Source organism: Physella acuta, unplaced genomic scaffold (genome assembly GCF_028476545.2).
Source record: "Physella acuta isolate Inbredline_101_S28 unplaced genomic scaffold, ASM2847654v3 ptg000221l, whole genome shotgun sequence".
Classification (NCBI taxonomy): domain Eukaryota; kingdom Metazoa; phylum Mollusca; class Gastropoda; family Physidae; genus Physella; species Physella acuta.
In genome coordinates, this window is record NW_026731740.1 from 187,920 (window position 1) to 202,356 (window position 14,437).

Genomic DNA, 14,437 nt, shown 5'->3' on the forward strand with positions numbered 1-14,437 from the left:
AGATTAAATCCCATTATATATCATGTTGTAGGCATAAGACATTTGATATAAGAATGTATATACATTAAAGGGGAGTATACAAATATAACATTAGTAACATAAGGTAGGTATTATCATAAGTACTGTTATGCAAGAACAAAGTTCCAGTTTTAACAAAACCAAGGCAAGGAAACAAATAACTAACACAAATAAAATATGTGATTATTTTAGGTGTAACATTCAATACTTTAAGGTTTAAAAAAATCATTTGCTCGTCATTAAAAGTTTTTAAATTTTGTGTTACAAAAGTTATTTGATGCTAAATTATAAAGTTCAAAGTTTGTGCTCATTTTCTCTAACAATGTTTTGTAAGTTGATTGTAATTTATTTGAATTATTTTTAATTTTTTTTGAAAATATTGAATATTTGATAAAATGTTTACTTAGGATAACAGGCTTAAAAGATGGATTCTAAAAAAAATTTAGTTTCTAATTTAAAAAACAACAACAACATTCAACAAAGACCTGACAAGATATTTGTACATTTTACAACAAAACTTGATTGCATCACACTGTGGCTATCAGAAAAAAAAATGTAATTAAGGCACAACAGGGGCATATCAGAATGGCAGATCAGTAGGTACAGTAGAGTAGATCAGGTGTGACCAAGGCTGGTTCAAATACCCCCCTACCCCACTGGCATCCTGTGACATGACTGCATAGATCAGCTGAATATTCCTTTCCACACCATGTTTAAAGATAATAAAAATATTATCAGACTACAATGAATAATAAACACAATTCAGTTCTACCAACAATTTTTCAGGTTGGAAGATCCTTCGCATTTCTTTGTAAACATTCATTCATTCAGTTTAGTTTGATTTATCTACATGTCATAGATTTAATACAAATTGATATATTTTAGGTACTGAAATAATATAGATGTTAGGGGGTTGAGAAACAATGAAGATGTTTTAATTTGTTTAGCATGCAGTTGTAAGAGGGAGAAAACAAGTCGGAGACGAAAACATCAGACAGTTTGATTGTGCTGCATTAGCTAAAACTTGTGAAAATTATAAGAAAATATTGTATTTTAATTTATGTTTTTTCATCGGGAATTAAATTATTATTAAGAACTAAAATTCGTAAAAAAAAAATCATATTAAAGTTTTTATATCTACTGTATTTGATTATCAGATAACAACACAATTTATTTAATCCTCAATTTTAAATTTTCACACCATTTTGTTAGCTCAGTAATATATTTAATGCTATTAGTAGATAACATATGCATACACTTTAATATTATCTCAAAGGCGAACGAGAACGTCCTCGTAATTTATGTTTTTGTGTGATCCCCCCGAGGTCTCTTCTGCGAGCTCAGTCATCTCTGAGCTCACTATGGCCGTGGTCACGCCCTGGGTGGAGCTCCCTATGTCGCCATTGGTTGCTGGTTTCTTCTTGGTCTTTAGAGAGCTGTTCACAGTGCTATAGATGTAGGGCTCATTATACACATTGCCTGGAATGGGTGTATCTGTATTCTGTCTTTTAAATGGACCAATGTCTAGGTGCTGGAAATTAAAGAATCAAAATAAAAAGGATTAGGTGCTTAATATGGTATTGAGATTTTAAAGAACTACACATTTAAGAATGAAACAAAATTAAATTTCTTTTGTAAAAATATTTGATAGGCTACTTCTAGAAATGCAGCTGAGAATATTTAAGGTTTTAACTTCTGTTACAGATCTCATCCTAACCAAGCACTGAAAGTGATAAAGTAGATATACTCAAAATGGCGTCAACTTGTTTACTTCCGGAATTGATGTCAACTTTCTTTCATAGTTTTTAGTGTTTTTATGCACTATTTAATCCAAATAAATCTAAGGGAAGTACTACTCATCCATTAGGGTTGAGAATGTAGTTTAATACTAATTTACTAGCCGGTTCTTATTGTGATATTTTAAGTTTTTATATTATTGTCTCATCCATTGTTAAAATGTAAACCGGATATCTATATTCTTAGTTGTTGTAGATCTACTGATGATTCGTTTTCTTTTTCATCTATTTCTACTGATGTCAGCATGATATTTTAATTTTACTGGTGAGTGAAAATGTTAGGGACTGGTGTTGTCACCAGAAGCAGCAGAGCTAAGAAGTATCGTTTAAATAAAGAAAAAGCGATATCAAAAAAGATTGCTAACATTTGTGCAGTGGATGATATTCATTTTCAAAAGAAAGATGGAGGACAATGCGTTATCGTTGCCTTTAGAAACTCAATTAGCTATGAAAAAGTAAAAAGAATCTTCAAAACTAAATATGCTGGTGTTGTTGAGGAAAGAAGGGATGATGATGGCGCCAATGTTGAAGATATTTATAAATTACCAGGGCTATCTGTCCATCTGTACCACACGAATAACAAAATTATGGTACAGGGAAAATCTAACGTTGTGTCTGTTTGGGTGGATTCGGAATTTTGCTGTATTCTAAATAACCTAATTACAACAGACAAAGCTGTCGACATGCCTCTACCCATGTCGCCGCCACTATCACTGTCACCACCACCTTCACTGTCCCCACCCAGAGTATTGGAGCTACCCATTTCACCGCCCATGATTATGTCTGCTTCCAACAGTGACAATCAATGTGCAGAGGATACGATCAATACCAATCCGTTAGATTGTGTAACACCTATAAATAACTATACATTTTCATCAAACCTATCTCAACCAACTGATTTGCTTAGTCCAAAAATATCATTTCTTCAAACCACACAACTGGATAATAACTTAAGATCGTTTATTCTTAACGAGATCACCTGTGTTAAAAAAGCTTTTAAAGCGGAGAAATTGCTGTTTAACAACCAACTAGAACAACTCCGAGTCGAAAACGCTGTCTTAAGGGATGAAGTCAAGAGACTATCTAATGAAGTGCATAGCTGCAAAGATATACACGTTAACCTTAAGAAACGTTTGATTGATCAAGAAAATATTTCTGCGTCACTAAAGAAACTCCTCACAACCAAGAATCCCTCTTGCAGCACAATATCCACCTCAACATGTGAGGATAATCAACAACAACTAATAAATGATACAAAAATCACATCGGCAGGCATCATGCAAGAAGCTCCGTTCCCAATCCCTGTTAAAATTACGCAACGTGATGACAGAGCGCGAATCAAACCATCGGAACATTCGAGTCCCAGCACCCTGCAACGACCACGAACTAAAAGCAATTCTACACAATACAGCGTCCCAACGGTCAAGGCTGTTCATGTCCCTGTTGTCCAACGCTCTACTCACTATGCCACTAATAGAGATAGCACACAACATGTCGCCGCCCCCTACACCAACCAAACAACGAAACACCATCTGATCCTTGGTGACTCTACACTTAAAGGTCTCCATCCTGATATAATGGCCACGGATCATTACGAGCGTGTATCGGTAATAGCGCTGCCTGGGGCAAATTTTGAAAAAATTAGGGACATTATTAGTAGCCGATCACGTGACTCTAATACCACAACTGTAACCTTACATTGTGGTGTCAACGACAGTCTATCAAACGTCAGGCTGTCACAAGCTAATATGCTAGACATTGTGAGAAGTATCACTCACAAATTTCCCAACGCAACAATCCGATTTTCATCCATCGTACCCCCATGTCGGGGCAAGGGTAGGCAGTTGATAGATATAAATAATAGATTTTTAAAATCTTTCTGCATTAGTTATAAATACTGTTTTATAAACAATACACCTTTTTTCACTGCGAAGTCAGGAGCCCCGAGACAACGCTTGTACAGTGACAGTATTCATTTGACTAAAATTGGAAGCAGCATTCTTGCTAAAAATATAAAGTATCCCCAAAGAGCCGTCAGCTTAACAGATAAAGACCATGTGCAACTTTCAAACGTAAAAGGTACAACGTCTGATTTGGTTTCGACTGTTGATTTGCTTCCAACAATATCTTCAGATCAATTGAACTCTAGCCCAGGCTTACATCACTTAATGGGCTTTAGCCCTTTGTTGCTTCATCAAGCTCTAATGTTGTCGCTTAAGCGCCTTCCTGGAACCTAACTTTTTTCACTTACTATTTACTAGTTTAGCTCACTGTACTATTTTAATTATAGTGAAGGCAGTGTGAAGAGCAGCGAGTGTTTGTTTATTGGATGACAAAGCGTGTAATTGTAAGACAATTATATTGATATTTAATTAGTTCATTATATTGATTTTTGTTTATAACATCTCTTATTCATTGATATTTTATTATCTTTATGCATTGTCTATTTTCATCATCCTGGCCCTCACAATGTGGGCTAAAATTGGGCCATTTAAATATTTTCCACATATTTAATAAACACCATGAAGTTCTAAAAATTTTAAACAATTCCAACAATCCTTTCCATATCTTTGGTTTCTCTGAAACTCGATTACAATCTTTTATAAATGATGTTGAGATATCCGTCTCTGATTATAACCTAATACGCCGAGACCCATCCTTACACAAAGAAACTGGCCTTTGTGTCTATGTCCACTCCTCAATTCGTTTCAAGTACAGGATGGATCTGTCAACGGACAATATAGAATGTATTTGGATTGAACTCGAAAAAAGCAAACACCATCCGGCAATTTTAATTTGCTTCCTTTATAGAAATCCCTGTGAAAACATGGATTGGTATGATCGTTTTTGCTCCATGATGGATACCGTTTTATCTACTAACAATGAATATATCATATTGGGAGATTTTAATATAAATTTATTAAAACCTCAAGGATATTGGCAAGATATTATTGATTCTTTGAATCTTAAACAATTTGTGCACACGGCTACCAGGGTAAATGATAAATCTAGTACAATAATTGACCACATATACGCATCACCTGACTGCAACCTAATAGAGGTCTGTGTTCCCTCTTGTGGTGTTAGTGATCACTTCCCTGTTTGTTGTACTTTTTCGACAAAAAGATTATGTGTACCTTCGGGGCAACACATAACTATAAGTTATCGCTCTTTTAGAAAATTTAATGAAAATCTTTTTCTTTCGGATTTATTGGCTGCCCCCTTCTGCAATGTATACAATTATAATTGTCCCGATCTTGCCATTTCTGAATGGCTGCGTATTTTCTATACTATATATGATAAACATATTCCTAAAATCTCTAAAAGAGTTAAGACTACATACAAACCTTCTTGGTTTAACAACAATATCGAATCTGCAATTAATAAAAGAGACTGGCTTAAACGTCATGGAACTTCTGAGGACTTTTGTAGGCAGCGAAATTATGTCAAACTGCTCGTGCGTAGGTCGAAGAAAGAGTATTTTAATAAGCTGCTGTCAGGCAAACCTAATTCCAAATCTATCTGGACTGCTATAAATCAAATAATTAGAAAAAAACGCACATGTAATACAGCTGGACATTGCCAGATATCTGCTGATGACTTTAACAATCATTTTATATCATCTGTAGCGCTCAACACAGATGCTGATTACACAATCAGTGAGGAGCTTAAAATTTTTTGTAATTCTGCTCACCGTGGTAGGTCAGAGCTGATCATTCCGCTTCTCACTGTTCATGAAGTTTATGTTAGCCTAAGATCTCTTAAACCGTCTTCAACAACTTCGTTTGATGATATTTCTAATAATGTATTGAAGATTTCAGCTCCAATAATTTCCGAAGTTTTAACCTATGTCTATAACCTCTGTATTGCCAAGCACTATTACCCGACACATTTTAAGCATGCTAAGGTTATACCACTACACAAAAAAGGTAACATCCAAGATGCTAATAACTACAGGCCAATTTCTATACTTTCTTCCCTCTCCAAGCCACTAGAAATACATATAAACAAATGCATTTCATATTACCTAGAAAAGTTCAAGCTTTTCCATAGTAATCAGTCTGGGTTTAGAAAGTTTCATTCTTGTCACACTGCTCTGATTAAGATGAATGAAAACTGGCTTATAAATATTAACAAAAACCTACTCTGTGGCTCGCTGTTTGTCGATTTCAGAAAAGCCTTTGATTCTATTGATCACACCATACTTCTTAAAAAACTAATTCCATACAAATTCCACGACTTTACAGTTAGGTTACTTCACTCCTTTTTATCTAACCGATCTCAACGCGTGTTTCACCTTAATACCATCTCTTCACAGAAATATGTTAATATAGGGGTTCCACAGGGCTCAATCTTAGGTCCTTTACTTTTTTCTTTATACATTAATGATCTTCCATTACATATTGACGCTGGTCAGTGCGAGATGTTCGCTGATGATACTTCTTTGCATGTCTTTGCAGACAGTGCTGAGTCACTCAGTTACAAACTTCAAACATGTGCCAATCAGCTTGCAACTTGGACAAAATTTAACAAAATGAAACTTCACCCCGATAAAACCAAGTCAATGTTTATTACAACTCATCAGAAACGCCTTCGTCTTCCATCCACCGCATTAAACATTACTATAGACAATTCAAACATTGAACAGGTAGACAGTTACAAATGCCTAGGATTGTTTATAGATCACAACCTCACTTGGTCTGACCATATTCATTTTCTAAGAATGTCCTTATTAAAGACAACCTTTCAGTTAGCAAGGATAAAGAACTTTCTCAACTATAGGAGCAGGCTGGTTTTTTATGAGGCTTTTATTCAATCCAGGTTGGATTATGCTTCTGTAGTGTGGAGCGGCAGCTTTATATCTAAGCAGCGTCCTCTTCTTTCTTTACAAAAAAGGGCTATAAAACTGGTTACTGGCTTGTCTAGTAGTATGGATTCTTTTCTTACAACTAAAATACTTCCATTAAATAAAAAGATAATATATACTAAATCAATTTTCTTATATAAAATATTCCACGAAACAGCCCCCTCTTACTTATCAGATCTTTTTTCTTTTAACATAAAATTAAATCGTCGTCTCAATTTACCATTCCCTTATTCAACCTTTTTCCAAAAACATAGCTTCGCCTACTCTGGTTCTAATTTGTGGAACAATCTTCCTAATAAAATAAAGCTATCTAGATCTGAAAATATATTCAAATCTAAATTAAAACTAAAATTATTTAATGACCTAACTGACTCATTGTAACATTTCTCATTCATCTATTATATTCTCTTTTTTATCTCATTATGTATGATAGCTATGTACCATTGTTTCTTTATTCCACATTTTTAGTGCTATGTGTTACTGCTATGTGTTATTGAATTGCTTTATTTGTTTAAACGGCCAATGTGAAAAAAGGCCTTTGTGCCTACAATTGTAACCGTTGTTTGAATAAATTTGAATAAATTTGAATTTGATAAAATAACTAAGTAGCTACTATGTTTCCCTACTAGCATTTACAATACAAGCAGGTGTATTTAATTTTATGGCTGTTGTTTACATCTTGATACCTTTTGTCAAAATTATTGTATCATAAAAGTTACCTCATTGTCGACCAATTCTGCTTCTATTTTGAATTCTTCTTCCCCTTCCGGACCCAGCTCAAGAGTCACATCCTGTTTAAGAGGTCATGGGTTAATATTTTAAAATTAAAATAAACACTTTGTTACATGACAATATCTTTCAAAATGCACCTTTTACAGAATCTCTAGTATAGACCTATTTTTTAAAAAATCTGTTTAACAACAGTCATCTGAAAATATATTTGTAAAGCTAATGTGTTGAAAACACAATACTGGATATTATTTTAAAAATGTATCAGAGTATATTTCTGGCAACAACTAACCTTTTCTTCATAAATCTTATTAACAAATGCACTCTGTCTTTGGTTCCTGTAAACATTTTTAAATAGTCATCAAAATTTTAATTCACTCAAATATTTTGTTTTTATTATTTAAGTTGTAGTGTAAATATAAGTCACAGACTTATAACAAGAAATTAATGTTTTTAATTCACTCACCAACCATTAACCCATGAAGCTGGAAAAGAAAATAGAATATTCCGTTAATAACTTTTCATATATATTTACATTTTTATTTCTTTTAAACTCTTCAAATTTTTTTAACAGATCCCTAGTCAAGGTGAGTTAATAAATTAAAATGATTAGTTTTTAAGCCAATACAAGACTCAACTAAATTAGGATAAAAAGTAGTACTATTTATCAGTTCAATGAAACAAATGATAAATTAATTCCTCTGATGAATTTCCTAAAACTATAATCAACACGACAATGTTGCAGAATTTTACAAGGTTAAAACTGATTTTGTTAAAAAAACAAGCATTATAATGTTAAACAGCTCTGAATTCGTTAATTAAATTTGCTTTGTTATCTATTCAATGTAAAGTTTTAAACTGAGGTAACATCTGACCATGACCATCTACTGATATAGGCTCGTAGTAAAAGCAAGAGACTTTCTAGTTAAGTATCTACGTAAATGTGCAGTAAATAGAAACCCATAACCAGTGCTAAATATATTTTCTGTTTTTTAATATAAAAACAGAACTATGCCATATAGAGAACAGTACAGTGTGCTACTGCTAACATATAGTGTCATATAGATAAACATATGGATCATCTATGTACACATTTCAATATTTTAAAAAGTTTCACATGTAGACCCACTCAGTCCCTTAGGTGGCCTTAGGTAAAACTATATTTGAAAACACATATGTTGTTTCGTCTGATCTCTAATTCAACTAATGTAGTAATGTAGGCAATTATGAATTATTATTTTTCAATTTGTGGAAACATTTCCCTCCTGTATCTTGGCATGTTTTTTTTATTATTTGATAATTATTTGATAATTATTTGATAATTATTTGGTAATTATTTGATAATTATTTGATATTTATTTGATAACTATTTGATAATACCATTTGTGATTAAATAAATCTTATTTCTTCTACAAACCACTGAATTCAATAATAAAAAAAACGAAGAAAATATTGGGTGTTGTAGCTGGTCTTCTAAAGGGTTCAATGAGTTGCTTCTACTGAATCTAATCAGTAGCCTAAAGATTTCATTTATCAAAGCACCAGACACCATTTTAAGAAAATAATTCTATAAGTAGTTTGTTTTTTCTTCTTAGAAATTGAATTAGTAAAAATCTCGCTTTTAAATTAAGTACTAAAAATAACAGAAAACCTGAAGGACTAGACAGCTTTTTAGATCTCTAGATCTAACTTAAAAAAAAACACTATAAATTAAAATAAAGCTGTAGGCTTGAATAAACTATATAATTTATTAAAGTGCTGGATTGAAAATTATGATTTAGAATGTAATTTTATAATAAAATTCCAAAAACATTGCAACATAAGCTGCATTTTACATCACGTCCCTATAACAAAATCTAGAGATTTTTTTAACATAGAACACCTTTCTCCCCTCCCCTATTTAGTTTGGAGAGGACAAAACGTTTGAATATAATTTTGTTACCAAAATAAAAAAAATTGTCAAAATATATCAGATATAAATTTTATGAATCGCTAACTCTAGCTTTAAAATAACTCTGCAGGTAGTCAAATGTTTTATTTCAATGTATTACCTACGTTGACATTGCATTATAACATAATTATCATAATTTATTAGTTTGGTTCAGTTAAACGACGTCACACCTTTCAAATCGACTTTTAACCTCCCCCCCCTCACTATTTACACATCGTTACACTAATCCCCCCTCCCCTCTTTCTCAGAGTTTCTTCCAGGCATCTCTTCCGGGGGGGGGGGGGGGGGCAAAAAATTTTACCCCCCCCCCCCGAACGAAATGAAATTTATATAATTTATATAGAAAATATATACTTTTAACAATGTCCGCCCCCCCCCCCCCCCCCAGAAAATTTCAAAAAAGTCTGGAAGAAACACTGCTCTTTCTCAGCACACCACCCCACTAAAATTGCGCTTTTTTAAATAAAATTTACTACGTTAAAGATGGCCCATTTTAATACAAATTCATTACAATTTACAATAAACAAAAGTTTCTTTAGGTTAGTTTTTGAAATGCAGAAGGTAGTCTTTATAGTCTCTGAACCCTTTGGTACACATCGCGATAAAGCCCCCCCCCCCCCACCCCACTAGGAGTGGGACCTTATTAAGGACGATCCTTTCATGACCAGTGCAACAAAAAAAAGATGCTGGATGGCACGTACCCTCTCCCCCCTCCAGAATGCTCCTTGTAAGTAGGCATTATCACAAATGCTATGTAAGCATTAATCTAATAATATACGAATAGATCTAAGAGCAATTAATTAAGTTTTGATAAAGCTTGTAATAAATATAATTAAACAGACGTAGTTTGCCTTTTTTAGACTAATTTAGAGTGTCGTTATCTGGCTCAGATTATCTCCAGAAAAACTAATTTAAAAAAGTAATTGGTGCTTAAATTAGCCGAACTAATCACACGACAATAAAGCACAATAAATGAGACAAATAATGACTGAGGTTCTTATAAAAACGCTGACATGACGAATCTGTGTCAAGGTATCTGCCATTAGCGCTGTTATGTTTAGGTCAAGGGTGATAACTGCAGCTGTTTCTTCAGCAAAATAATTAGCAAGTAAACGCAAGTGAGAAGGTAAATGTAAATGCAGAGGATTCCTTGGCATCCTTTAAAACTTTTATAATAATCTAGGGCCTGGGGCGGGGATTTGGTACACGGGCCAACCATAGTGTTTCTTTCAGTCGGTGAAGGGGGGGGGGGGGTTGGTAGACTTACATTTCCGTGAGCAGGGTGGACACTAAATACATACACACACACACACACACACATATATATATATATATATATATATATATATATATATATATATATATATATATATATATATATATATATATATATATATTATATCCCTATATGCATTTAGTTTGACCTCCCCCCTCCCCACACACAAGTGCTGTTCCCTGAAGAAAAATGTTTAAAAGAAACACTACCCCCCCCCCCCCCCCTTGAAATTTTCTTCCCTTAAGCGCCACCCCTGGTAAAAAAAAAATGTTATATTAGCGATACTAGCAAACAAGAGCATCAAATACAACATGTCAACGTTTTAATAAGTACCAAGAAAAGGGAACAAACAAAAAAAACACAACACCAATCTTCTGGGGAAAAAAAATGAAACACCAAATAAAACCCTGCAATAAAAAAAAAACTGATAGAATACAGAAAGCGAATTCATAGAATACTTCTGCTTCCGGTTGATTTGCTATTCATCCTTACACCCGGCTGTAATATAACGCCGTCATCTGTAACACATTTACATGTACAATGTATTATCTCTGCTATCTATATTAATAATGTATTGTTACGAAGAGAGAAAGCCCGTTGATTAGTAGAGTTAAGTATTGTTTGTATGAAAGCACAGCTTAATTAGATGCACAGCGACTTTCTGGTTGCCAGAAAAAACTGTGACATTGTAGGGAAAAAAATGCTCACCTCTCGGATCAACTAATTAATACAATAAAATAAGGTAAATTAAAATCGTTAAATATCTAATTGATTATTTTTTTAAGAAAATCAAAGTAGATTTATTTATATATTCTGACGAAAACTACACACCTAATCTCACAGTAATTAAGCGAAATGTTAGCTAAATATTTTGGATCTTGTTCAGATAAAATCCGCCAAAAAGTTAACCCCCGCCACCAAAAAAAAAAAGATTATCAAAAAAGAGGATATGAAACTTGTAATTTTAGTTTTAAACCCTAACCCTAAGCTGACCCTTACCTAATCCTAGCCCTAAAACTAACTATTGAGGCAGGTAACAAGTTGTTTTTAATGTTATGACGTGCGTTTAAATATTCAAATGTTTAGACATCAGAAATAGGTCAAAAGTGGCATGGCTTAACTTTTCACCCGTGCACTCTTTGCGTTAGCGGCGGGGCTTAACTAGACAAGATTCAATATTTTCTGTTAGAGAATTATTCCTTTAATTAGAAAACCCCGCACACACTTGAACATCTACTAGATAACTGTTTTACCTCGGTCAAAGTTCTGTGCAGGGAGTTGGCCGTTTATCATAGAAGACGGTCTGGAATCGCCAACGAGTCTTTTCTTGGCTTCTTCCTTTTTCTTGAAGTAATTTTTGGGCATGCGGACAAAGCCTTTCTGTTTCATCCATTGGTTGAACATAGGACCCCTGTGACGAAAAAAATAAAATAAATTAATGTCAATTTAATTTTTAAAAGTTAAGCGGCATCTTACAGGTTGTTCGCAAGTTGGTAGATTATTTTCTCAAAACTTAAGTGCACAGTAGCACTAATAGAAGAGCGGGGATGGCGAGGGGGTCTAAAAAGAGCTGTCTTTTCTCATGTCTAAATAAAATGGAAGTTGAATTCCAGGCATCTCTTCGGGGGGGGGGGGGGGGGGGGGGGGGCTCAGCCCTCGCCCCCCTCCCCACGAAATGGAATTTATATAGATGACAGCCCTCCCCCCCCCCCCCCGGAAAATGTCCGCTCCCCCGAAAATATCAAGTGCCCCCCCCCCCCCCGAGAAAAAAGTCTAGAAGAAACACTGAGGGGTGTTCGTTTCAGATGCTGTAAAAACAACCCAATTTTCTGAAAGGAAATAATCATAATTTAAGATTAAGACAGATATTTAACATAAGGTAAATTGTAGCCTTAGACAAGGTCTGGCCCTGAGTTCACCAGTTTCTGTGACCTCGGCTTATGAAAGGATAGTGTAGTCAGCACTATACTATACCCAATCGCCTTTACAGTCCCTATCGTGACCCGTCAGAGATGGGTGGACTCAGGGACGTACTGATTTAAAACCGGATTCGAACTCGAGTCTTTCGGATAAACAGTCAAGCGCTTGACCGCTCGGCCACGCCGGCTATAACTCTTGTGAATAGCTACTTCATTGAGTTCGTTGCTGAGTGACATCGTTCTAACCAGTAGAAAGACAATCCAATGATGGCTACAACGACAGCTAGCATGAGGAAGCTAATCTTACCAGTAGAAAGACAATCCAATGATGGCTACGACGACAGCTAGCATGAGGAAGCTAACGCAGCCAGCCACAGCCATACCGATGACGTCAGGATTGTTGGTCTGGGCAGACACGCCTGTGGAAACAAAATCACGTGACTTTAAAAGTATTTGTTCCTTTAAAGTATTTCAAATATATGTGTCCCATAAACGCGTTTTAAATATATGTGTTCCATAAAAGTGTTTTAAATAGGGGTCTGTGTGTGTGGGGGGGGGGTACTGGTTCAAGCATATTTTCCTATGTAAAGTATACATTTTTGACTAGAATCGGCCTAAATTTTTTTCTATTTCGTTCCAGGGATGATTGGGACGGTAGACCTATTCTAGAGGGGAAGTTAACCCCCCCCCTCCTGCGAAGAGATGTCTGAAAGAAACTCTGCACAGAAATAAGTCGCAACGCAGGAAGACAGAGCAGGAGATAGAAATGTATTTTTCTTTACGCCTTGAAGTCTGCCAGAAAGCTACAAACCATTGGTCAGTCAGAACGAGCCAATCAGAAGCGAGATGACCGGTCAGGGTTGGGTGGTCAGAGTCACGTTACCAGGTTACCAGAATATAATGAGGTGCTAGTTAGCCTCCACAAGGAATCCACGAAAGTTGGTGGGATCAGTATACGTCAGGTTGTTAATAGAAATAATGGGGGAAACCCGCCGTAGAAGAAGTCTTCGGGCATAGTTTGGTAGACAACAGATAAAGCTGACAGATCTAGTTTACAGAAGATTTGGGTAGCGATTGGTGGAGTTTGATATTTGATATGTGTGTGTTATCGATGTGCTAAACCTTTAGAGAATTTGTGTTAGTGATTTAAATCAATCAGTCAAGACAGGCAACATAATCATTTAAGACAATCAATGAAATCAACAAGACAGGCAACATAATTTACAAGACAGGCAACATAAGCTACAAGACAAGACAGGCAACATAATCTACAAGACAAGACAGGCAACATAATCTACAAGACAGGCAACATAATCTACAAGAAGGCAACATAATCTACAAGACAGGCAACATAATCAACAAGACAGGCAACATAATCTACAAGACAAGACAAGCAACATAATCTACAAGACAAGACAGGCAACATAATCAACAAGAAAAGACAGGCAACATAATCAACAAGACAGGCAACATAATCAACAGGACAAGACAGGCAACATAATCAACAAGACAAGACAGGCAACATAATCAACAAGAAAAGACAGGCAACATAATCAACAAGACAGGCAACATAATCTACAAGACAAGACAGGCAACATAATCAACAAGACAAGACAGGCAACATAATCAACAAGACAGGCAACATAATCAACAAGACAGGCAACATAATCAACAAGACAGGCAACAAAATCAACAAGACAGGCAACATAATCAACAAGACAAGACAGGCAACATAATCAACAAGACAAGACAGGCAACATAATCAATAAGACAAGACAGGCAACATAATCTACAAGACAGGCAACATAATCTACAAGACAGGCAACATAATTCAACAAAACAAGACAGGCAACATAATCAACAAGACAGGCAACATAATCT

The 14,437-nt window shown here is 35.0% G+C and overlaps 1 protein-coding gene across 5 annotated transcripts; it reads right to left on the reverse strand.

Moving 5' to 3' along the window:
* Positions 1 to 574: 574 nt before the first annotated feature.
* LOC131937758 (uncharacterized) lies at positions 575 to 12,971 on the reverse strand. Of its 5 annotated transcripts, none has more exons than XM_059295389.1 (8): positions 12,864 to 12,971; positions 11,891 to 12,048; positions 11,346 to 11,357; positions 11,096 to 11,155; positions 7,877 to 7,895; positions 7,703 to 7,748; positions 7,401 to 7,472; positions 575 to 1,549 (listed from the first exon to the last, which is right to left on the reverse strand). In XM_059295389.1, exons 1-8 carry the CDS (start codon positions 12,935 to 12,937, stop codon positions 1,289 to 1,291), a joined length of 702 nt encoding a protein of 233 aa, XP_059151372.1. In that variant the 5' UTR covers positions 12,938 to 12,971; the 3' UTR covers positions 575 to 1,288. The 5 variants fall into 5 exon arrangements, with proteins under 5 accessions (XP_059151372.1, XP_059151374.1, XP_059151373.1 ...); XM_059295391.1 differs by lacking the exon at positions 12,864 to 12,971 and adding an exon at positions 12,803 to 12,852; XM_059295390.1 differs by lacking the exon at positions 11,346 to 11,357.
* Positions 12,972 to 14,437: the final 1,466 nt, after the last annotated feature.

Excerpts from the sequence above, each read along its gene's own strand:
- LOC131937758 (XM_059295389.1), bottom strand. The coding sequence starts at position 12,937 with ATGGCTGTGGCTGGCTGCGTTAGCTTCCTCATGCTAGCTGTCGTCGTA. Across the intron at positions 12,049-12,863 it reads ATTGGATTGTCTTTCTACTG|GGGTCCTATGTTCAACCAAT; the intron begins GTAAGATTAGCT and ends TTTTCGTCACAG. Across the intron at positions 1,550-7,400 it reads CAGAATTGGTCGACAATGAG|CACCTAGACATTGGTCCATT; the intron begins GTAACTTTTATG and ends TTTAATTTCCAG.